Below are 26124 nucleotides of genomic sequence, written 5' to 3'. Positions count from 1 at the left end.
GATGCTGCCTACTTGATGCTGAATACAGGACGCTGCCCACATGATGCTGGTTGATGGAGCATTTCCTGTCCAGTAGTGACAATGAGGTGTTTAAATTCTCCAGAGGCACTACTTTGTCGGATCCACTCATACCAACACAGCTCTTAACACCACTATGTCAGTGTCACTGTAGTGTTGTGAATAACCAACAAGCCACATAATAGCTGCTCTGTGGTGGTCCTAAATTGTATGCTATACAGTGCAGCTGTGTCATTCTCATCTGTAATATTTTCAGCACCCTGTTGACAGTGAAGATGCAGAATTACTTCTAATATCATTATTATATATTAGCTATGCCTATGACACAAATAGCCTTCCCCCTGCTGAGTGGTGATAAGAAGCACTGTCTATCTGTAATATGAAGTATAGAGCATTACAGTACAGAGAACAGGTGTGATCTAACAATCAAACACTTTAATAATCAGATGCACCCTTTGACCAGCCTCTACCAGTGCAAAGCCATGATTGATAATGTGCTCTTTATTTCATATGGAACATAACCAAAAACTGTATATCGTAAGTTTTAACTTTATATAATAAGTAAATAATGATTCCTATGATAGCTAATCAATAATTCTGGAGATATTTACCAGTCTAAAATAAATTTATAAAATCTACACACTCTGGCAACTAGTTTAACAAATTTAAATGTAAGGATTAATGCAGTGAAATAATGGCTTACTCTGCTGGTGAGTGGGACAGATTAATGTATTGTGATATACAGGACAGAGGCAATTGATCTTTTGGAAACAGCAAATCGTTGTATGCAATTATTTGCTTATTGTATAAAATAAAGGAGAAATGGCACACGTGATGAAAAAGAAGAGTTCCCTCTGTTACACAGAATGAGTTACCAGCCTCATAAACCACAAGTTAGCAGCATGCCATATAAGAAAAACAATAAAATCATACACTTTTAAGTTCACATGATTCCTTATGTATTACTTTATTTACAATGTTAAACCAAAAATGAATGAGAAAGTGTTTCCAAACTTTTGGCTGGTACTGTATATATAGCCTATTTTTTGTGATATCTGTGCATTACACTACAGCATGTGTTGTGCTGTAGCCAAGGCTACGTGGTGGAACTACTCACAAGATATGCGTAAATTTAGCGCAACATCGGCGTTATATGCGTATTTCACGTGGCACACAGTGCTTCTTGAACAAAAAAGTAGGGGGGTTGGCGTACAAGAGCACATGTGGGCGGAGTTGGATGTGGGCGGAGTTGGATGTCCAACTCCGCCTTCCTACAGGCTGCAGCGAGACGTACTTGGAAGGAAGTGTGAAGAAGTGAGAGAGAGAGAGAGAGAGAGAGGGGGGGGGGAGGAGGAGGAGAGGAGGGGGACTCGCGTGTTGACTAGAGTCTGGGTTTTATTTCAAAGGAGCGACTCCAGCACTCGCTACAAGATGGACACTCTCGTCAAAGAGGGGCAACTTTATGTCCAGCACCAGAAGTTCGGCAAGGTAAGCTGCTCTGTTCTTCCCTCCAGACTTCAGCCTCCCCCCACACTCTCCGTCTGCTGCTCCAAACACCGCGTTGGCTGAGGTTATTTACATCTTAGATAGTCTCAGACACACTTCCACACACTCTCTCAGTAAACTTGAACTAGAACTGTGGTAATAATGGAAGTTCACCAGAACTAAGCTAAACTGCGTGTTATTTACATCTAGATAGTCTTAGACACACTCTCTTAATAGAGTTAAAGAGCTGTGGCAATAATGTAAGGGCACCAGAACTGAGGTAAACTGCGTGTTGCTGCAAACACCAAAGACATTGTCTTAAGTTATTTACATCTAGATAGTCTCAGACACTCTCTCAGTAATTTTAAAGAGCTGTGGTAATAATTTAACAGCACCGGAACTGAGGTGAACTGCGTGTTGCTGCAAACACCAAGGACATTGTCTTAAGTTATTTAGTATTTACATCAGGATTGTCTCAGACACAGTTTTGTTCACTCTCTCAGTAGTGTTATAGAGCTGTGGTAATAATGTAAGATCAGATAGATAGATAGATAGATAGATAGATACTGTGGTAATAATGTAACAGCACCAGAACTTAGATGAACCATGTGTTGCTGTAAACATCGAGGACATTGTCTGAGGTTATTTACATCCAGACTGTCTCAGACTCACTTCTATTAAGGGTGGATATTTACAGAGTTAGCAGAGTTGGACAAATTCATATCCATCTGATGTCACTTACAAGTAAATAAAGCTACATCTCTAAAAGCAAGGGTGTATGAATATATAAAAGTATCACAGTATATTGACACCAATATATGGTATGTATCGTATCGCCAAGTTCTTCCCAAAAAACTGCTCTACTAAAAACAAGCACCAAAACACTACATTAGTACTGAGAAACTTATAGCACTGTACTTTTATTAGTACATTTCTGTATCTCTCAGCACAGACGCTGACGTTCATAAGGTGCACTTGTGGTCTAAATAAAAAAAATAAATTGTAAATCAGTACAAACAACCTGGCATGAATCTGACGACTAATGTGTTAAACACAAGTAAAATAATTTAATCACAAGAGTACTTCTGTTAAAGTAGCATTATTTAAAAATACTCAAGAATTTATAAAAATTAACACTTGAGTACATATAGCTAAGTAAACATTCCTGAGTAAATGTAGAGCTAGGTTAGTCACAGTATTTGGGTTATTGATTCATCATTATACAGTACGTAATGTAATGTACACAATGAATATCTCTACCTGCAAATCACTTCATGCACCGTGTTCTAAAATGAACATCAGTTGGGGAAAAATTTGAAAGCTGTTTCTTGAAGTAAAATTTTGTTAAAAATACAAAAGTAAAAGTACAAATCCATTAAATTCATATTAGAAAACGTGTATCTGCGTAAATTTAACAAGTTGCTACACACTTCTATTTATGTGTAACGTTTGACTGAATAATTCCACTCATTAAAAAAAAAAAACAGAAGTTCAAGAACTCATATCAGTTAATCATAACACATATCTGTAACCATGAGGTCTCGCTCCATTCTTCTCTTTCCTGTGACATGAGATAGTCACATGAATGAGCAGCACAGTCAGACACACACCACCAGCACGACTGCCCTCTGTTTTGGACGTTGCTGTTTACAAAAGGAAGCTTGCATGCTCGAACACAGCGTTCAGGAAAAGCAGTTATTTTCACTGTCGGATATTTAGGTGTAGTTCTACAAAAAAAATTGTATCCAACAGACACACACACATAACTCTTTTCTCACGCTCTGCAATCTATTAATTCACTTACACTAAATTTACAAACGTTTGAAAATGTGTTGCCTTATCTTTTCACCAGAAGCACAAATAAAAAGTGTAAAAATGCTACATCACCTAAACATCTCAGTTCATGCAGGCTAAGCACACTGTGTTAAGCCAGTTTGCTTTTACCAGTATTTCACACTGACATGAATCATGTGACACTCAAATCTCAAGTCTCTAAAATCATAGCCAGTGGCTCTACTTCAGGCTTAGTATCTATTCTTATAGCTTCCTTAATGTGTCTCTTGAAACTATTCTCCCTATTTGGCAAAGGAAAAGTATGAGCAAACAATTTCACATTAGTAACCCTGAGGCAACAGATAAGAGTCATAGCTGCTGTGAAGACCTGTGGATATCGACGTTGTCACACAACAAGCTTTTATTTTCAAAACCTGACAGGAGAAAATAAAATCAAATTTAAAAGTTATTTTTTTATGTGTTTCTTTATGGAACATTTTGCCTTTTGTTTTCTTTAACTTTTTAGCAATTAATTGGCTTTGTTGGATGAGCAAGAGAACAGTTGTGAGTTTGGAACTGCTTACTAGACTCTGCTTTAGGCCAGTCACTGACCTCCTGTGTTGGGTCTTCTGAATTCAGTCAATGTGGATGATATTTCTGCCAGAGTTCTGTTCGCATGGACAGTTTACTTAGTAACCAGTCATTACTTTCTATATGATATATTCCTGATGTGGGTCAGGGAATGTAAAATGCCTGTACAACTTCAGAAATGCAATGTGCCATCTATTTGGCACCCACTATTAGACCTTGCTCAATATCAGACTGATCAAATACATATGTGTGTTGCATTTGTAAGTTTCCCTATTTGATATGATGAGTTATCTTACCAATTTACGTCAGACTGAGTGTAAACAGCAATATTATTTGGCTCAGAGCGGTGACGATTTTAGGAATGGTTAATTCTTGCTTTTAGCTAGTGGAGATGGTACAGTTTTGCATTTTAGTGAACAACGGTTCCTTATTTGTTTGTGAAAAATGTATGTAAAAATGTTAATGTATATTTCTTTGAAATAACAATTTTCGTTTGTGTTGTTCCCATTTTGTTTTTGGGACATTGGCCTATATTTAGTCTATATTTGGTCCCATCCTATCACCCTTAGACTCTGGGTCCAGATAAAGCTGCTTTATGACAATGTGCATTGTAAAAAAGTTTTCTACAAATGAAAGCTGATTTGAAATGAATTGATATATACCGATACGTAGGCTGAGAAAAAATGCCTGCTTAGCTGCTAAGCTGGGACAGAGGAAGTTGACTTTGCGTCTGAGGTGACAGGAGTGTGAACATGCAGGACAAAATTATTTTAATACTGCAGAATGTGGAGCGGTTTGCTTTCAAGGTTGGCTCATATGTGTAGGTGGGGTTGGAGGTGTTTGGGTAGTTTCACAGTGTCGCTTGTAGGATATCACCTATTGAGCTGAACCCAGTTCTGTTAACAGTCATCCTCAGTATATAAGACATTATAACATATATTGATAGCTGCTGTTCGACTTTGACTAACATAATTATCTTCAGAAAGTCACTTGAAAGTGCCTGACGGTATTGAGAGTTCATTTACACAGTGTAATATTTACACAGTATAAAAATTTCAGTTTTACAATAATGACTATTGACCAAAATGGCACCACAGAAATGCAAATAATCTGAGCACTTTTTATTTACTGTATGCTGTCAGTGTATTTGCCTATCTTAGCTCTAAATAAGTGGTGCTGAGTTTTAGTGACTTAAAATGACGTAAGACATGTCCCTTTTTTGATTCTCCAAAGTGATTTAAAGCAGGGGTGTCCAAACTTTTTTGTTGGGGGCCAGAAGGAAAAATATATTTAAAGTGCAGGCCACAGACTCTGTAATAAAACAAATAATGAAATATACCACTTTAAATAATTCATTTTCCTGATTACTTTCATTTACACACCATTTTACTTTGACAGTGTTGTGTAAACTAAGATTTTTCAAATTGATGTTTCATTATGACAACTTTTAGACTCTTTGGCCTGTTTTTCTGCGCTACAACTGCGCACTCTCTCCGCTTTTAGACTCTTTGGCCCGTTTTTCTGCGCTACAACTGCACACCCTCTCCGCTTTTAGACTCTTTGGCCCGTTTTTCTGCGCTACAACTGCACACCCTCTCCGCTTTTAGACTCTTTGGCCCATTTTTCTGCGCTACAACTGCACACCCTCTCCGCTTTTAGACTCTTTGGCCCGTTTTTCTGCGTTACAACCAAGCACCCTCTCCGCTTTTAGACTCTGCGCTACAACTGAACACTCTTGCCCCTTTTAGATTCTTTGGCCTTTTTTCTGCGTTAAAACTGAACATACTTGCCACTTTTAGACTCTTTGGCCCGTTTTTCTGCGCTACAACTGCGCATCCTCTCCGCTTTTAGACTCTTTGGCCCGTTTCTGACACCTAGCGTTCAAACTTTGGATCTCACATTATAAAAACCTGCTTAGCAGAGGGCCAACTTTCATTCTATTTCTAAAATACCAAGCGGGCCGATCCAAAAAAGGAAACGGGCCGCAGTTTGGACACCCCTGATTTAAAGCATATTGACACATCACCATCAAAATATTTATCCCTAAATTTCATTGACTCAAAAGGAGTAATTAATTAATCACTAAGGTATTTCATGGCTGTAGGGGTGTATATAATATTTGGACCAGGGATTTGGGTAAAAAAACATCAGAAATTTTGTGTGACTTGGGACATGCTCTAAGGCATGACAAAGTTTACCCTCACTAAACGCTGGACTGTAGAGGGATATTATATATTGTCTTTTGCTGTGCCCCCTGGGCCTGTGTTCACTGCAGGGGCTGCTGCATCTACAGGAATGTGATCAGTGATTGCACAAAGCTCTATGGTAGACAAGAGACTGCCTGTATGGTCTTTAACTATAGAATATAAAACGATCGGATCAGATGTGGGTCCTGCATTTTTCCATGTTGTTTTTGAAATATGAGTTTGATGTTGTATGTAAAGTATGTTACTTTCATATTGCCCAATTTCTAAAACAATAAACATTTTATTAACTCATATAAAATATTTATATTTTATGCTCACTTTCACACTGAAGTTATGAGAAGTACCCTAGCATGGATTGCTTTAAAAAAAAGTTTTGGCACCATACAGGCCTGCCAATTGAAGCAGAGGTTATTTAAATATGCAAATTTACATATGTCTTGTAAAATAAAACACATTTACAAAAGCATTCTGTTAAACTAGCGCTCTACATTGACATATTCACACGTGGTACAGCTAATTAAATGGTTCTATAACTGGTCTTGTGAAACAAGACAACAAGGACAATAATGATGGAATGTATGTATAAATAAAGATAAAATAAAACATAAAGATACAAATATATAGAAATCAAATATAGTAAAAACAGTTTAATAGATAGTAATTGCAATATTTTATTGCAGTCACACACAAACCCTGTATGCATGAAAATACTCTTTGACAATGTTTTAATGTGACATTGTGAAGGTTTCTGTAAGACAGTGAGGGAAGATACACTATATGGACAAAAGTATTGGGATTCCTACAGGAGCTTTTGGCATCTTAATTAAAATCCATAGACATTAATATGGAGTTGGAGCTCCCTTTGCTGTTTTTGCGCTGTTTGACCACATATACATCTACACAAAACTGTCTTGTATTTACAGAGGTATCTAGTTTTAATGTTTTAAAGAGAAAATTAATTTTCAATCAACTTTTTATGTCTGATTTGTCTTTATTTACGATTATTATTATATTAATATATTATTAATATATTTCTCAGTAAAAGGTATAAGATGTCTGTTCAAGTTTACTTAAACCGCCAACTTTATATAAAACAACAACATGAAGTGGACAAAACTTTCTTTTACCTTTACCCTCAGTTATTTATTACATGCATATTTAAATGCTATGCTAATACAGAGACAGTGTGAAAAGTGTGGTTGTCTAGAGCTTAGTTAATGTTTCATCTATGAAAATGGGAAATAACCAGTGAAAACCTCTGTCTAAATAGAAATAACTGGTTGTGAAGGTTTCTTTATGACAGTGAGACAATATACACTATATAGACAGAAGTACTGGAATGCCTACAGGAGCTTTTGACATGCCAATTAAAATCCTTAGGCATTAATATTGAGTTGGACCTTCCTTTGGGTCTCTAACAGCATTTCCTCTTCTGGAAAAGGCTTTAATGTCATGCTGTTCTAATACTTGTATCCATATTGAGTATGTGTATGTACATATATGTGTACTTACTTATTAGCACTGCTAACAGGTGATGCCAAACTGTATGATTATCTTGATCTACAGTGGTCTCTGTTATACAGTTGTGGTCAAAAGTTTACATACACTTGTAAAAAAACATAATGTTATGGCTGTCTTGAGTTTTCAATAAGTTCTACAACTCTTATTTTTCTGTGATAGAGTGATCGGAACACATACATGTTTGTCACAAAAAACAGTCATAAAATTTGGTTCTTTCATAAATTTATTATGGGTCTGCTGAAAATGTCACCAAATCTGCTGGGTCAAAAATATACATACAGCAACAAAATTTGTCAATTTTGGTGATGTAGCGAGTTGTGTCAATCAAATTAGCTTCATGTCATGGCCTCTTCACTTCTTGTAAGTGATTCTGATTGACTACAGCTGTTGACTTCTCATGAGCCCATTTAAATAGGGCTCATTTGACCCAGTGATTAGACTCAGCTACAAAAGCTACAATGGGAAAGTCAAAGGAACTCAGTGTGGATCTGAAAAAGCGAATTATTGACTTGAACAAGTCAGGGAAGTCACTTGGAGCCATTTCAAAGCAGCTACAGGTCCCAAGAGCAACTGTGCAGACAATTATACGCAAGTATAAAGTGCATGGAACAGTTGTGTCACTGCCACGATCAGGAAGAAAACGCAAGCTATCACATGCTGCCGAGAGGAGATTGGTCAGGATGGTCAAGAGTCAACCAAGAATCACCAAGAAGCAGGTCTGCAAGGATTTGGAAGCTGATGGAACACAGGTGTCAGTCTCCACAGTCAAGCGTGTTTTACATCGCCATGGACTGAGAGGCTGCCGTGCAAGAAAGAAGCCCTTGCTCCAGAAAAGGCACCTTAAGACTCGGCTGAAGTTTGCTGCTGATCACATGGACAAAGATAAAACCTTCTGGAGGAAAGTTCTCTGGTCAGACGAAACAAAAATTGAGCTGTTTGGCCACAACACCCAGCAATATGTTTGGAGGAGAAAAGGTGAGGCCTTTAATCCCAGGAACACCATGCCTACTGTCAAGCATGGTGGTGGTAGTATTATGCTCTGGGGATGTTTTGCTGCCAGTGGAACTGGTTCTTTGCAGAAAGTAAATGGGATAATGAAGAAGGAGGATTACCTCCAAATTCTGCAGGAAAACTTAAAACCATCAGCCCGAAGGTTGGGTCTTGGGCGCAGTTGGGTGTTCCAACAAGACAATGACCCAAAACACACATCAAAAGTGGTAAAGGAATGGCTAAACCAGGCTAGAATTAAGGTTTTAGAATGGCCTTCCCAAAGTCCTGACTTAAACCCCATTGAGAACATGTGGACAGTGCTAAAGAAACGGGTTCATGCAAGAAAACCATCACATTTAGCTGAACTGCACCAATTCTGTCAAGAAGAGTGGTCAAACATTCGACCTGAAGCTTGCCAGGAGCTTGTGGATGGCTACCAAAAGCGCCTAGTTGCCGTGAAAATGGCCAAGGGACATGTAACCAAATACTAATGTTGCTGTATGTATATTTTTGACCCAGCAGATTTGGTGACATTTTCAGCAGACCCATAATAAATTTATGAAAGAACCTAATTTTATGACTGTTTTTTGTGACAAACATGTATGTGTTCCGATCACTCTATCACAGAAAAATAAGAGTTGTAGAACTTATTGAAAACTCAAGACAGCCATAACATTATGTTTTTTTACAAGTGTATGTAAACTTTTGACCACAACTGTAAGTGGGGAGATATATTAGGCAGTGAGTGATCAGTCAGTTCTATCAGTCTTGATAGATCAGTCAAGTTTACGTGAAACGTAAAAGCAGGAACAATTCACGAGTGTAAGGATATGAGGCATTTTGACATAAACTAAACCATGATGGCTAGATGACTATGTAAGTACTTTTCCAACCCATCAGGCAGGTGCTGTGTGGTATTCTGGTATGCAGTGGTCAGTACTTTACCAAAAGTATTTCAAGAAAGGGCAATCAGAGGCCAGAGACAGGCTCATGGGCAATTACAGATCATTGATGCTTTACCTACATAAACCCACACAAATGCTCAAAATGGGCCTTAAAGTGTCTGTGTCGGTGAGTGTGTAAATTTATGGTAAATGTGTGTAGACTGTACAAATGTTCACACGCTCACTATTTAAAGCTTTGAGGTATAGAACTGACAACAAGCTATTTTAGAATAGAATGTGTTATCTTTCCACTTGAGTAACACTGGGCCCTGTAAACACACTAACAGACTCGAGAACTAAAGTGGAAAAAGCTATTTTTGGGCTGTAGAGGAACCTATAAATGTTTTATAACATTTGCCATAGTTATAATATTTATAAAATATTATTTTTATTGTTGCTTTTACGTTATTTACGATCACTTTAACTTACCTAATTGAAATGTTTAACACGTCTGTTCAAGTTTAATCAAACCAACAACTTTATTTAAAGCAACAACCTGGACTAAACCTTCTTTCATCTTTGCCCTCAGTTATTTATTACATACAAACACGTTATTTAAATGCTATTTTAATACAGACACAGTGTGAAAAGTGTGGTTGTCTAGAGCTTAGTTAATGTTTCATCTATGAAAATGGGAAATAAACAGTGAACACCTCTGTCTAAAGAGAACTGAGCTCTCAGAATAGTTTATAACACTGTCTCTCCTGTGGATAAACATTAAGCCAGAAAGCTGAACATGAGGGTACAGCTCACAATAGAAGTATCAGAGAGTTGATGCAGGTATCGTGATATATTGAGTGTTTATACGAAATAAACATAAAATCCTGTAAAGTTGATATTTTAAAAATATGTGGTATATATGGTATTTACAGATCTGGTAAAAATGAAGAGACAATTTCAATTTCTGAATCAGTTTTTCTGAATTTGATATTTATTTAGGTATATGTTTGATGTACATTTCTCCCAAATTCCCCCCCCAAAAAAACAAAAAACTTTTTTATCTAATGCTCTCAACAGGCTTACAATGCAGTAATATAAGCATAGCATTGCCCATGCAAAAAAAAAAAAAAAAAGATTTTTACACCATTAACAAGCTCAAAGTAGCTCTACACTTCATTGGTAGAATTGAGGTTCCTGACATTTATTAGAGGCATATGTAGTTTATTAAAAACACTGTTTATACACACAATACCTTGAGGTAGTCAAGTCACGATAATTGATGGGCATGAACAAATAGGTAGGATAGGATTTCCACAGAATTAAATTTGCAGTCTGTTTCCCTATACTATCTATTCGTTCGCACTCGTCAGTCGACTTATTGTGACTTAATTTCAATTAAGTGCCTGGACTTAATTTCTGCCTATTGTGACTTAATTTCAATTAAGTGCCTCCAGTGCCTGGAGAACTACCTAAAGGTACCTCAAGATAATGTGTATATAAACAAAATGTGTTTTTTATTTAATAACTACCTGTGCACTTTTAAAAAGCAGGGCCTCAGTGTGGAGCTATCCATCTATCTATGTTTCATATAGAAACTTTGTAGAATATTGAGTTAATATTTGATTTTTCAACAAAGTGAAAAGAAGCATAGTGACAGAAGACAAGACTGAAACCTGTGGGGAGAAAAGTGTGTGTATATTACACCAGAGTTAACTCTGATAATGCTGGAACACAGATTTGAGGAAGTGGCTGTCTCTTGGCTTATTTGAATAAGTTCCATACTGTGTAATATATTTCACAAACTCACTCTTACCTTATATGGATTCGGTGGGGTAACTGTGCTGAAATCACTTCTGACATAACCTTTGTCATTAAAATGCAGCTGCTTGGAAATCAGTGAGTGAGATTTAATGATGAATTGGGTTTGATTTAGTAAGAAACCGCTAATGATTTGGGGATCTTGTGTCATTCTTTGCAAACAATGTGTCTGCACACAACCTCACACACACACAATTGTACAGAAAGGTGTGTAGGCATTATGGCTAGGTTTAAATCCTCCACTATGGACTGGCCAGCATCTATTTTCCCAGAAATATCACTGCACACAGGTGCACACTGGGCTGTAGAGGAAGTGCCGTGCTCTGATCACTTTCAAAGTGTTAAAATAGTCTCTACTGAGGAGCTGCTGGAAAGAAGGCGCAGAGCAAACTTGCAAATGGAACAGTCATAATGTACACCTGCAGTGTGTTGGAGGAAGCATAGCACATTGGGGATCCCACACATTTCCTCTTTACTGAACTGATGAGGCGCAGACGCATTAGATTTTAATGATGACGGCCTTTATTGTTATACTGTTTTCTGGCATCACTATAATATTTTTATCATTTTATGGCACTGAGAGAGAACAAAAGCTTTAGGTTAAATACAATGTATCATTTACTGAGTGTTTCATTTGTGATTGCTGAGAGATTATAACTAAATTAATATTAAGTTGGCATTATTATTAGCATTAGCTTATGTAGAATAATCTATAAATGTGGCGGTTAAACAAGAAAACTTTTTTCATGCTTTCAGTTTTGCATCAAGCTTATTCCACTGGATTATTCTCCTGTGGTTCGGTTCTGTTTACTTACTTTTGATTTTGCTGGACATCTACTAGGTACTTTAGCTTTAGCTTAGGTTGGTACAATATGCTACCATTAGCTTCAATTGACTAATGCTTTATTTAAAGCTCTTCTTGGTAATTGTATTACTAAGTATGGTTTTGCCTGTAACCCTCTTTTAAATTTCTCCCCAACTCTGCACCTTATATCTTTACTGGTGACAGTATTCATGCTGTGGCATTATGGCCTATCTGAAATAAAGTGCATAGTTATGAAATATGGCTTTATTAAGGCTACGTATTACTGCAGCAATCTGATTAATCTAATTACTTAGCAGCATCGTTGCCATACAATTGGACAGATATTTCCAGACACACACAAGACCAGGCTCTGATCTCTATGAATTGGAAGAAACCCAAATTCTCAAAAACTAAAGGTCAAATTACAGTTCCAAAAAATATTTTAAATCACTGATAAAATCTAATTTAAACTGAAACATGAACAATTTGTAGCTTTTGGCTCAACAATGCACACAAACAAAGATTTTCCAGCTTCTGACTACTTCGACAAATGTTGACCCTCCTCCAAAGCTGATTGGCTCATTTGTTAAAGGGTGGGATTTATCTTTAAACAGATGCCATGCTGAGCATTACAGGAACTCCAATTCATATTTGAACTAGTGACTGGTCTTTTATTTTATAATGTACCCTGATGTATGCAAATAGGTCTGTAGGCTGGTGGAAGTAGTACTAGATTCTGCTGCCGTGGGAAATGTCATTTAAAAAAAAAAATCTAAACTGTTTTTCTTGTTCTGTCAAACTTCATTTTGTTGCCTTGTAAAACTAAAAGTCAGGGTTATGAATGAGCGAGCACCTTTTATTTTAACTCATATCAAATTTAAATGAACTACAATTTAATCTGCATTGTATCAAAGGTTTGTGAGGATAGGGTGTGAGCAGTGGCCAAATATCATTTAAAGAAGCAGGTACTTAATCTGGTTGTACTAAGGATGGCTAAAAAGGGCAGTATGGTGCTTGATCCTTCTTGTATTTTGACCAGTTACTCCATGAAGGAACTAACAACACTCTTTCATTGGGTTATGTGTTAACATGGTGGCACATCTGTTTTCATATTTAACAGTTTATCTGTCTAAGATGTTAATTTTTCTGTTTAGTAGTGCAACAGACTTTGTTTAATTTAACGAAATGTAAGACCTTTTAAGGCATTTCTTGTGGTGTATTTATCAGGAAATATTGCGATATATATTGTAGACAAAAAGAACATTTGCAATGTAAATTTTTTCCAATATCGTACAGCCCTAACACCTGCTCATTCAGTTGTTCCTTGTTGGTCCTTGCTTCTCCTGCTTTTGTTGGAGTAACTAATGTCCTGCAAAGGCTTGCTACTAAATTGTGGAGCATTGCTGTGAAGATTTGATTGTATTCAGTGACGAGCTTTAGTAAGGACTGGATGGATGATTCTTAAAGTACTGGTTGGAGCACCATCATTTTAGATAACCCAGTTCCACTGCTCTAAAGCTCAAAGCTAGGAGCACTAAGGTATTCCCCTCTAGCCCATGCCTGATATTAGACATAGGCCCAATTGGTTTATTGACCTGCTCCACAGTCACATTCTACTGGGAATTATTTTTTGCAACTTAATTTAGCTAAAGTTAAAGTGTCCACAAACATTCAGACATATAGTACATTTGTTTGGTCTCGGACTGGGCTAGAATAGAACTGTCAACTTCCCCACCTCAAGGTGTGGTATTTATTGTGTTTGCTCAACATAGTAACCTGCCTTTCTTATCTTAATTTCCAGATTATTTCACAGAAGTAAAAAGGGTTCTATTTCCCTGCTGTTTGAATGTTACTGACAGGTGATCATTTACTATTGTGAGCACTTTTAGTGTCATGGTACAACATAGTGACACCGACGTGCGAATTCCTGAGGCCAATGCCGATATCTGAAATTGCACATGTACATATCTGCCAATGTATATACTGAATCTGCCGATTAGAATTTACAGAGACTACACATCCTGGTATAACTTTATAACTTTAACCCTCCTGTTATGTTCTGGTCAAACTGACCCATTTTAAAGTTTGAAGATCTAGGAAAAATAGTTAAAAGTATATTTTTTTTCAGTATGAAACTACTTCTGCTTGCCTTAATTAATGGAATCAAAACATAATATGAAAACGGTTCATTTCACATATTTGCAAGCACCGCCTGCAAAAAAATAAAAATAAAATAAAAAGTAAAAACAAAATTGCAATTGTTATGTTTCAGTGTTATTTAAAACTAATGTGTTTATATGTTGGTCTTTCAAATGTAATAAAAAATTGAACATGTATTATAACAAATTGGTAAATTATCCTATTTGAACCATTACCTGTTAGAGGAAAGTAACACCATTGCACTAAATGTTGATAGAATAATTAGCAATGGAGTTAGCAATGAAATGTTTACATTGCTTGTTAGGATTTTTCTGTTTTCATACACCTTTTGGATAATTAAACATGCGTTGGGTCAAACTGACCCAGAAACACCATCGCTGTTCCTGACAAATTAACATAACAGGAGGGTTAAAACAAAATAAATATAACTTTGCTTTAATCAATTAATATTTGAAGTAGCACAGCTAGTGTCGGACAGTTGTAGTAGTTAGCCAGCATTGCATGGCCCTTTTTTTGGCTTATAATGAATACACCAGCAACTATCCATTTAATATATTGGCCAATGTCAATGATGCAAAAAAAATAAAAAATACAAACACACACTCAACAGGTGTCCTTGGCCACTCATTTTGTTTATTTCCCTGCTTATTCTCCCTGCTTTCCTTCCCTCTTTTGTGCATCTGGAGGAAGGGGAATGATATTCACTGGCAACGTAGGTTTCCTCACGGTTACCTCTCAATGGTGACCTCGATGCTAAATAAAGATTGTGATGTGACTACGATTTATGATTGTCATACAAACAGGCTTAAAGTAACAGGCTTGTGTGGTATAGAGATCTCAGTCAGAGTTTGGATATACATTACCTCTTTGTTTCTACACTCAGTTGTCCATCTAATCAGCTCCACTGAGCATTTGGGGGCACGTTGTTGTTCTATAATTATAAACTGTAGTTTATCTGTATCTCTGCATGCTCTATTATCCTCTTTTTACACTGTTTTTAATGGCCCTACAGGACCTCCACAGAGCAGATGTTAGTTGGGTGGTGGGTCATTCTCTGCACTGCAGTGACCCTGGCATGGTTTTATTATATGAGGTGTTAGGGTCTGTTTTGATGGTATTAGTGGATTGCTCTATTAGACTCTATCCTAACTAGCAGCTCCACCATGTAGCTGTAAAGTTAGAGACAGAAGCTCATCTATCGCTGCACAGTTTGTGTCGGCCATCCTCTAGTTTTCCATCTGTGGTAACAGGATGCTGCTGGCTGGATATTTTTTGTTGGTTGACAATTCTTTGTACAGCAGTGACAATGAGGTGTTTAAAAAACTCCAGCAGCACTGCTGTGTCGTACACCTCATACACCACCACCATGCCAGTGTCACTGCAGTGCTGAGAATGACCTACCACTCAAATAAAAGCTGCTCTGTGTCTAGAACAGGGTGAAAAGAGGCTAATAAGGTATGCAAGGTATACAGACTGAATACAGCCTGTAATTACAGAATTAAACAGTGGACAGTGGGTGTAGAAACAAGAAGGTAGTGTTAATGTTAAGGATAATTTATTTACTTTTTTTTGTTGTAACAACTAGCGTACAACATTTAATTTCATGTTTATTTTAAACCATTCCTATTGATCCATTTCTCATGAAAGGTATTTGACTGAATCATTTTGCCAGCAGCAACCTAAGCACTCATGACCCCGTGCCTTAGATAAGCCAGGTATTTAATCTCAGAGTCAAATACTCTACAGATAACATTCTGTGACTTCCCACTTTATCCAAACAATGACTTTTAAATACTGTCTGTTTGTTTAATCGAATGTAAAATTAAAGAAAAGTGTAGCTCTTAAAGTGTAGCTCAAGGTTGACTCTTCATGAAAGAATATCAAATAATGTTTTGCTAAAAATTCTCAATCTAACCACCTCCTTATCTCCTCCTCATCTGTTTTCAGAAATGGAAGAAGAACTGGTTTGTGCTCTATCCTGCAAGTCAGAACGGAATCGCACGGCTCGAGTTCTATGATTGCGGAGGCAGCAGCACTGAAAAACCAAGCACTAAAAAACTGGATAAAAAGATCATCCGTCTCTCAGAGTGTATCAGCATCCTTCCTGCTGTTACTGAAACCTGCCCCAAAGACAACATGGCTGCTTTCTGTGTGGAGACTAACGACAAGCTGCATGTGTTTGCAGCCGAAAAGCACATCACAACCGAGTGGGTGGAGAAGATGTGTGAGATTGCCTTTCAGGTGAGGTGTCATTGACTGAGCTGACGCATCTTTATTAACGTTACTTTTACTCAGTCGTTGGTGAGATCAGAGCAACGGATCTGTCAAGGGTATTAAACGTCACTAAATGATTCATACAAATTTCCCATTGTTTGACAAAATTTACATGATAATAATGATTTGTTTGAGCTCATACATTGAGAGACATAATGTTCTATAGCAAATTTAAACTTTTAGAAATGGATCAGCCATTACATTAACACCACCTTGTTTCTACACACATTGTCTGTTTAATCTGCTCCACTGACTATATAGAAGCACTTTGTTGGTTGTGTTAATGAGCCCCTCCAATGAATAACTAATAATATTCACATCTTTACTGTTGTTAAGTTATTTTAAGTGACTTCACGGATAAATTAATAAAAAAAAAAAAACTAAACTTCTCACCAAAAAAAAAGGAAATGGTTGATATGTTTTTTTTTTTTTTGCTGGAAGAGTTTAATTTACAGACTATAGTATAACAAATCTGTTTCTTTGAAAACTTTTAACAGTTTCCACAGTGTCATCTCATAACAGGTATTATATTTTCATATCATTCTCAGCACCAACACTGCAGTGGCATGTTAGTGTGTGCTGTGCTGGTGTGAGTAGATCAGACACAGCAGTGCTGCTGGGTTTTTTAAACATTGTAGTCACTGAACTGGACTAAGAATAGTTCACCAACCAGAAATATCCAGCCAACAGTGCCCCGTGGGCAGTGACCTGTGACCACTGATGAAAAACTAGAGGATAACATACACAAACTGAGCAGCAACAGATTCAGAGATTCTGTCTCTGACTTTACTTTTATCTACTGGTACTACGTGGATCAGCTAGGTAGGAATGTCTAATAGAAAGGACCGTAATTGAACACAGTGTTTAAAAACTCCAGCTGCACTGCTAAATGCAGGTACACAATGTCTGAACCATTCGTTCCATCACAACACTCACCATGCCAGGGTCACAGGCATGCTGAGAATGACCCAGCACCCAAATAACACCTGCTCTGTGGTGGCTTGTGGGGTTCTCACTATTAAAGAACAGGGTAACAGGAGTCTAAAAGAGTATGCAGAGAAACAGATTACAGGACTGCAGTATGTTATTATTACATAACCACAAAATGCTCCTAAATAGTCAGTAAAGCTGATTGAATGAGCACCAAGAAACTCACAGAGATGTAAACAATAATTGCTATATCTTAAACCAGGTCCACACCACACCTACTTATTACAAATCCAGTTTTTTTAATTAATAACTGTATACACATCCTGCAGATTACTGTTTAGAAAGCAATTCTAAATATATATTTTTTGTCTGCACCGCATATCTACACAAACACAGTCCATGTAGTCCAGAAGTGTTTGTGTTTGTGTACAAAATGTTGCAAATTGGAATGTCTAGGCATGTTCCGGATACATGCTGGGAATTTCCAAAGGGAAAGGGTCTTTGAGCTTTTATGGGAATTTGAAGGGCAGCTGCCTCCTTTGCACGCTCAGCATCTCTCTTATTCTTTCTCTTGCTTTCAGGGAGGGAGTGGTTCTCTTGGTATTCCAGACTCCAACGGACAACAGGAGCTTCAGATGGCTGAGAACCTGATCTATTACTCCAGAGAGGAAGGTAATAGAAAGTGCAAAAGGACTGTGAGAGGGCTTGCGCCATATTTCTGTCATATTTTGGTCATTTTATGATGTTACAAAATAGATTGTTTTTTTGTCAACTACAGCCGGTCGAGAGCTGATTTTCCTCCCATTTTCCCTTCTTGTTTTCCTCTATGGCTCTTAATCAAGAAAACTCTCATACTCTCCCTGCTGGCAAACACAAAGTCATGGCTATGCTCTGTCTGGGAGTCCTCGCTGCCACGGACAATAGATAAAGACAGGAATTACATAAATCGTATGCCTTCGGGGGCAAGTGCCGAAACAAAATGGGTCTTGTGAAATATTTTCCTGTCCGGTTGCAGCACTGGCACAGTTTTGGGTTTTTAAAAAGTTTGTCTTTTTATGTTGATTGAGGGCCCACCGTCGCTGCCAGTACCTGAACCATAACCATGGTAAAAGAAAAAACTGGCTTCACGCAATTTGGAGGCGGAAGGGTGCTTTCCCTAGTCACATGTTCGGCACACAGCCCTGGAAAAATGTGGCTGTTAATGTGTTTACACTAGACAGTATAGAGAAGAGAGCTGCTTCCTTGCTGTGACAGACATGCGGGTGCACGCGCGCACACACACACACACACACACACACACACACACACACACACACACACACACACACAGAAAAGGACATTCTGCACTGTAATACCAGTCATACTATTAAGGTTGTTAAAAGTGATTGAATTAAAGACAAAAATGTTGCTAAGCAAAACAAATGGGCTGTACAGAGACTAGGACAGAATCTCAAGCATTTTCACCCAACCTCCTCCTTCAGGACAGCCGTCCACTGCATTCAGATGAGAGAGAAAAAAGAGAGACAGAAAAAAAGAAAGAAAAAAGAGATAATAATACTTATTTTTATGGAAACAGTCAAGACAGCAGTGAGCAGTGTCTCTCACTATCTTTCTCTCTCTGAATTTAACTCCAGAATCTGAATGTTTCTAGGGAAATGGAGGTCATGAACACTTCTGTTTTTCAGAAGGGCATCATTCAGTTCCTCAAAAATCTGTGAGTGAGCACTAACATTAAGAAGCTTGTGACTTTGCAGTCTTGGAACACTCACTCATATCCTCACTTTGTCTTAAAAGTGCATGATCTGTCTGTGGGTGTGTGTCTCTATGTGTGTGTGAGCATCATATGCACTGTGGTGGTGTTGGTGGGTGTGTTCTTAAATTAAACACATCTGCAGTTCAGCGACACCAACCAAGCATGCAAAGTGACGCCATCTCACTTTGGCTGATCTGCTGCGCTGCACTACAACTGTTGACTTTACAGACCTTAATTTTCCACTGGCCTGGAGGGATTTAAAGAGCCTCTCTGAAGTGAAGCCACTGATAACAACTGCGAGCTTCTGCAGGTCCTGATAAGCCGCAGAACAAAGCTAACCTGGTCAGAAGTAAGATATGGCGGACCTACCCACTGGCCCAGCTGTGATAGATAAACATCCTGGTTATACGTGTATATATAACATACTATATATGTATGTATAGGGGTGTTGAAAAGGAAGGCACGGGAGTCTGTCGACCTCCTGTGAAATTGAGCTTTTAGTGAAATATGGAGGAATACCGGTTTTGAATTACATGCTTAAGCATCTTAAGCTTGGCCAGTTAAGCTTAGCTATGTACGACAGAGATTTGTGCAGTATTCAATCTATATGAAAATGCTTTTTCTGATTTATTATTTTTTAATTTCTTAACTTTGTGCATTGCAAAGCTTCATCTTTTTCTGGATTCTGGATTTTCACCATACTAGTCGCATTGTTTGAGATATCAACTTTAGACAGTTTGTTCTGATTGATTTGTGTGGGCTGGTATACAATTTTTGGATCTGTGCACTTGTTTACCTGCAACAATCGTTTTCATCCCTGTTTTTATTGCAATTTAATGCATACCCATCCACTGTATTTCTGCTCAGCCAATGCACACCATTTCAGATATCTAAGGTCCCCAAGAAAAAATGTGCTGTTTTATCCTGCACTTGTTTATTTGTCTTTTTTATCCTCATTACTCCCTTTCTTTGGTATTAGGGAAGGCCTCCTGTGTTCTAAATCAGTGGCATACTGATCACACTCCTCTATTTGCCATTTTTCACCCCTTCTTCCTCTCATTCAACTTCATCCATGCCCAGGGCCTAGAGTTTCATTTGTCCAAGAACCACCAAACCCCTCACAATCCTGCAGGGCAGATCCCCAAACTCTAATCCACAGTCATACTGACCACACCGCTTTTTTTGTCATTTTTTCCCCTTCTTCCTCCCTTTCAAACCGCACATACTCCTTCAGGACTACAGGTTCCCAAGCTTTAATTCCCAACCATACTGAACCACATTGATCTGTTTATTGTTATTTCATCCCTTATTGCTCCCATTGCCTCAAATTCTTTTCCGCTCCTACCAAATCCCTATCTCCCCTCTGTCCGACAGCCACCAAATGCCATGTTCTCATTCAGGGCAGGCCCCCAAGTTCTACACCACAAGCCATATTGACCCGTACTTTTCTTTATTTGCCATTTTTCATCCCTTATTACTTCTATTTACTTTCATCCATGCCACAAAGCTGCCTGAACTCCTTCAGCTCTAATCCACTGTCATACTGACCCATACACATCTGTTTAGAGTTTTTTTTTGTGAACTCTTGTTTATCCCAATCAGCTGCACTCCATTCTTCAGTTTTCTTCAGGAAATGCAGTTTTATAGTTATTTACCATTATTCATTTAATGTCAATAATGATTTCAGAGCAATGACAGAACATTCAAAACATGTCAGAATTTAATTCTGAATAACATTCTAGAATTTCCCATCACGGATCAGTAAAGTATCTATCTATGTCAGAAAAAGGCGGCCAATAACTGTGTTCCCTAAAACATTGTCTTCCCCCCTTTTTCTCTCTCTCTCTCTCTCTCTCTCTCTCTCTTACTATATCTCTGATTTCATAGTCAATGAATTCTGGGTGAGTGTCCAAAAAACAGAAGCATCTGAACGGTGTGGACTCCTGGGTAATTACTGGCTTAAAGCAGATGGAGAAAATCTGATACTGAAAGATCCTAAGACTAAACGGAACCAACTAGTGTGGCCCTACAAACTTCTGCGTCGCTACGGACGAGACAGAGTGAGTTTTAGTCCATTTTAAACTTTATTTTCTTACAGCTAACTGGGTCATAGGTTACCAGAACTGAAAATGGTGAAATGTTTCAGATATTTAATCACATCTTTTCCTGTACAGTCAGCCACATCTGATAAGGGGGTGTGTAAAATGGTATCATACATGATAAAAGTCACAATTAAAAAAAATCTATATAGTAATAATAGCAGTTTTCTATTTAAAAGCAATCTACCAGTACCCTATATTGCCAAAAGTATCTTTGTCTACATTGTGTTTGGTAATGTAAGACTTGGAATGAAGCTGCCCGGCCATGGAAACCCATTCCATAAGGCTCTACATTGTTCTTGAGCTAATCCGAAGGTCACATAAAGTTTTAAGGTCTTTAATCATTGACTTATGTAAATGTGCCTCAGCATCCACTGACTCTGCTCTAATACTGACCGAGCGAGTTGCTTTTGCTCCCAATCACTTTGAATTTGTTATCAAGCAACCACACTGGAATTTACTAAGCTCTGCATGTCTAGGTGCTTGGTTTTATATACCTGTGGATATGGAAGTGATTGGAACCGAAGTTCAATGCTTTGGTTGGGTGAGACAATACTTTTGGCAGTATAGCGTATTTTGTATTTGTATTACTTGTGGCATTTAATCTCATTTCAAACAAGACAATTATTATTATTTTTAGGGTCATATCACCCACCCATAGAACGTTTTTAATCTGTCCTTGGACCTGAACAACTATGCTGACCAGTGCGCCTAAAATAATCTTGTGGCAGTGCTCACCTTGCGTTTTCAGTGACAGCTGCCCTCTACTAAAACTGACACTTCAAGCAGGAACTTGAGGCCACCACTGTTTCCAACTCTGCTTCCTGTCGTTACCATAGAAACTAGTCTGGTACAGGAAGCTGGCCTTCCTCTCTCCCTTAAGAGTGGGCGGGAGGCAGGGTTAAGGTGGCAGATAACTGTTGAGGCATCAAACTTGTGATATCTCTCGAGGATCTGAATAAACTGCATGTGCTAATTCCCTTGCTTCATCTACATTCTTTTACAAAACATACAGTATAGGGCTGGTTTTCATGGTGTGCCCCAGTTACATACTATTGACTAATACTAACTAGTTCTTGAGTGTCAAGTTTGTAATATAGATAAATGTGTCAATATACAGTATATAGATATAGAAGTTCAGTTTTGTTTTAGATTAAAAAAGAATACATTCCATATAAAAGGGCCAAATGCATCTTAAATATACTATAGGTCCAAATGTTTGCAGACATCACTTGTAATGAATGCATTAGAGAAGAATATAACCCATGAGTATTGAGCTGTGAAGCAGTGGAACTGTGTTCTCAGTAATTTTGGGAAGAGTTGTGGAGATGGGGATAGTGTGGAGCAGAGTGGTAATCATCCAGCATCCTGACCGTTCTAAGGCTCTTGTCAGTGAATGCAATCAAATCCTCACAGCAGTGTGGAAAGCCTTCCCTAGACAGTAGATATTTACTGAAGAGTAACTCCAACAAAAGCACAATTAATCTTTTTATACTTTTGTTCATATTGTGTATGTAATCATTTAATGTGTTCATTGTGTACACAACTTTTAATTATTACATCCTGACCCAAATTGTTTATTAAAACCGAATATTAACCAATGCTCTCATTATGATCTCTTGTGTAGGTAATGTTCTCATTCGAGGCTGGACGGCGCTGTGAGTCTGGTCCAGGGAACTTCACCTTCGAAACAAAGCAAGGCAACGAGATCTTCCAGATTGTTGAGAACGCAATACGAGAACAGAAAGCCCAGGCCGAGGAACGACACCAGAGCTGTCCGTCATTTGACGGCGACTGTCCCGCCCTGCAGCAGATTCGTGCCGCCATTGCTGAGGGGAACAGTCGAGAACCAGATGGGGACTCTGGTGGCAGCAAGCCCGGATCTGCAGATGGTGTTATCGGCCGAAGGGAAGGTGAAGGCAAGAATTTAAAGGGCCGCAGCCTACCAGAGCCCCCACCACCTATTACAAGCACACCGCCACGGTCTCCTATGCCTCGTGGGCCAAAAGGTGGATCTTTAATGGAGGACCAAATTAATCTTTACTCAGAGCCTGCTGACTCCCTTCGAATTCCACCGAATCCTGGAGATGGTCTTTATTCTGACCCCATAGACAGCATCAAACCTACACCCACTCCTAACCCGAGGCTACGCCCACTCGGAGATGAAGGGGGAGGCCGTCATCCAGGCAACAAGGCTGAGCCATTCTATTCAGATATATACGACCGGGTGACTCTTGACCTAACCCCAAGAACTGGAGCTTTGGGACTTGATCCACGGGGCAGACGGCCTGCAGAAGGAACTGCAGCAGAGCACATCTATGATGAACCTGAAGGAAGAGCAGGCCATCCAGCAGGCCCGCCCGTTATTACATTGTACGATGAGGCACGACTAGAGAACCAACCCTGGAGGAGTAGAGGACTTGAAGAACTTAAGGGTCACGAGGTGCCCTATAATCCCAGTTTTGATGATTATAGCGTGCCTGCCTTTGCCAAGACAAGTCCTCCTCAGGCTATGGCCCGGCCTAAAGGTCCGAAACCCCTCACAGCACCCAAACCCAATAAGGGAGCACTTCCCCGGAAGGACCCGCCTCCACTGCCTCAAGGTAAAGCTGGAGCTAACTTAAACAACAACAATAGCAGCACCAGTAACTATTATGGTGGTGAAGAAGGGACTATAAATGGATGGGGTGTTGGCGGAAAAGTAAGCAAGCAGGTGGAGCTTTATAGTAAAATATCTAAGCACAAGCCTCCAACCAATGTTTGGCATCCTGCCATGCGAACACCAGACATCATTTACGACAACTTGGGCGACATCTGACCCAAAATAGTGACAACTCATGCCTTCTGACTGCCTGACTTCTGACTTCCAGTGGCTCTCTTACATGATATGAACTTGGTCCTAGGCAATGTCAGGCGAGTCAGGTGAGTTCTCTGGAGTCAAAAAGACGGAAAGCCTTTCTTACTTGCCAGTGACTGAGGAAACAGAGCAAGTGTGCTGTTTAGTGTCATCACAACAGACAATGAACTGCGGTTGATGATGATAAGTAACAGTGACACGGGGGAATACCTTCAAATTTGGAGGAAAGTGGAACTACATATTTTACAGAAAACAGATGTGTCTTGTTAAACACATTTTTACCTGTGGATTATCCATATGGTATAATTTCTAGAATATATCACAATTTTGCACTTATTTTTTTACCTTTTTTCTTTTTTGTGAATCAAAATAAGTCTGTGACTTGTATTTTAGAGACTGCAAAGCACTTAAATGTCAGGAAAAACTGGAAGGCAAGGGAATTTGTTGTCCTGTTGTCTTACAATGCCTGACAATTCACTCTTGGATAGTCATCGTTAATAGATTATATGGACAGTCGTTGCACACATCTACGGTACATTTTTTATTGAGATTCTAAATGTAGCAATTTACTAATCCACTGCTATGTGTGTGTTGAAGGAAGTCAGAAACAGCTGTGCTGTTTACAATATGATGGAAAATTATGATGATAACAGTAATAAAAAAAGATTCATAGGAAATCAAGTCTTCTGTTTATGAATTTTTGGTAGCATGTTTTCTGCTTCCAGGAAAATCTCAGTTCCTTGAATCTGTTTGAGCTGTTTTTTTTTGTCTTTGCGAGTTGGAAAGGAGGGCATGAAATCACCCTGAATGCTCTTTTCCTCTTTCACTGTTAGTTATTCACTCCCGTGCTCTTCCCTGCTAAATGACTGCTGAAGGGATGCCAGAACAGATAAAACACAGCCTGATGCTTGGTGAATATTAACCATCTGCATTAAAATAAGGCCTCACTTCAAGTGAGGTTTGAATGTTGGCTAAATTAATCCGCATCTGCCCGGCTCTATTTGAAGGTACAGGCTGTTCCTTGTCCTGTGTTCTCTCTCATTCACTCCTTCACTCCTTTCCTTTCATTCTCCCCCCACCCTCACTCTTTTCTTCCACTGTCTGGAGGATTTTTTTCCTAACTGGCCACCCTCTTGGCCTGCCAGAATCTGATCTATTCATCACATTGTGCCTTACTTTTTTTTTTCAATCGGCAGTTTTCTTAAGCTAAAAAGCAGACGGTGCCTTGTCCTTCACACCAATGTTTTTCTTTGGAAAAAGATGACAAAAACATTTTGGCCCTAGAACGGACTCTGTGAAGGGACAGCAGACTGCTGCTCTCCGGAATTGAGTCTGCTTTCATTTAGAACTGCACTCCTGCACAGAGCTGCTCTAAATGCTGTAATGCAGAATTCCTGACACCCGTGAGATTGTCGATACACAACCCATATGTGCTGAAACGTTCATGACCTACAGCTTGTGTCTCCAGGCTCAATTCAAATATACAGCAGTCATTATACTGTGGCATTGGTGTAATGAGGAAGTGTTTTGCCTTTTTGTCTGACAGTAACCTCTCATACTTCCTGACCTTTAAACTGTTGTTAACTGTTCTGACAGTTTTAAATTAGGTTCAGATATACTGATGTAAAATTATGTTTTGACCTAGATCTGTTTTATGATTATGCAGTCAATGATAAACTGACAAGGGTCATACTTGCAGTTTGCTTTTTGTTTGTAAGAAGCAGTTTTACCAACTACATACGATTTACAAACTTGGATCCAATTAAATTTAAGAGCTCACTGAATTCCAGTGTGGTATTGCAAAAGAATACCACCACTGCCAAAACTTCCTTCCCTCTCAGATATTCTACAATCTGCAAAAGGGGGACTGACTCCAAACTAATGCCTATGGACATAGATTGTGATGCAATAAAGCTTCTGTCCCATGACTTTTGACATTATACACACACACAATCATTT

At 38.6% G+C, this 26124-nt stretch overlaps 1 protein-coding gene across 1 annotated transcript; it reads left to right on the top strand.

The window, feature by feature from the left end:
• The first annotated feature begins 1352 nt into the window (after nt 1-1352).
• On the top strand, nt 1353-24846 carry dok1b (docking protein 1b). The gene is made up of 5 exons (XM_007242035.4): nt 1353-1506; nt 16200-16493; nt 18038-18128; nt 21097-21269; nt 22936-24846. Exons 1-5 carry the CDS (start codon nt 1450-1452, stop codon nt 24124-24126), a joined length of 1806 nt encoding a protein of 601 aa, XP_007242097.3. The 5' UTR covers nt 1353-1449; the 3' UTR covers nt 24127-24846.
• Nucleotides 24847-26124: the final 1278 nt, after the last annotated feature.

The sequence above is a fragment of the Astyanax mexicanus genome, chromosome 8 (genome assembly GCF_023375975.1).
Source record: "Astyanax mexicanus isolate ESR-SI-001 chromosome 8, AstMex3_surface, whole genome shotgun sequence".
NCBI lineage: Eukaryota > Metazoa > Chordata > Actinopteri > Characiformes > Acestrorhamphidae > Astyanax > Astyanax mexicanus.
This window is presented reverse-complemented; position numbering and strand designations above follow the sequence as displayed.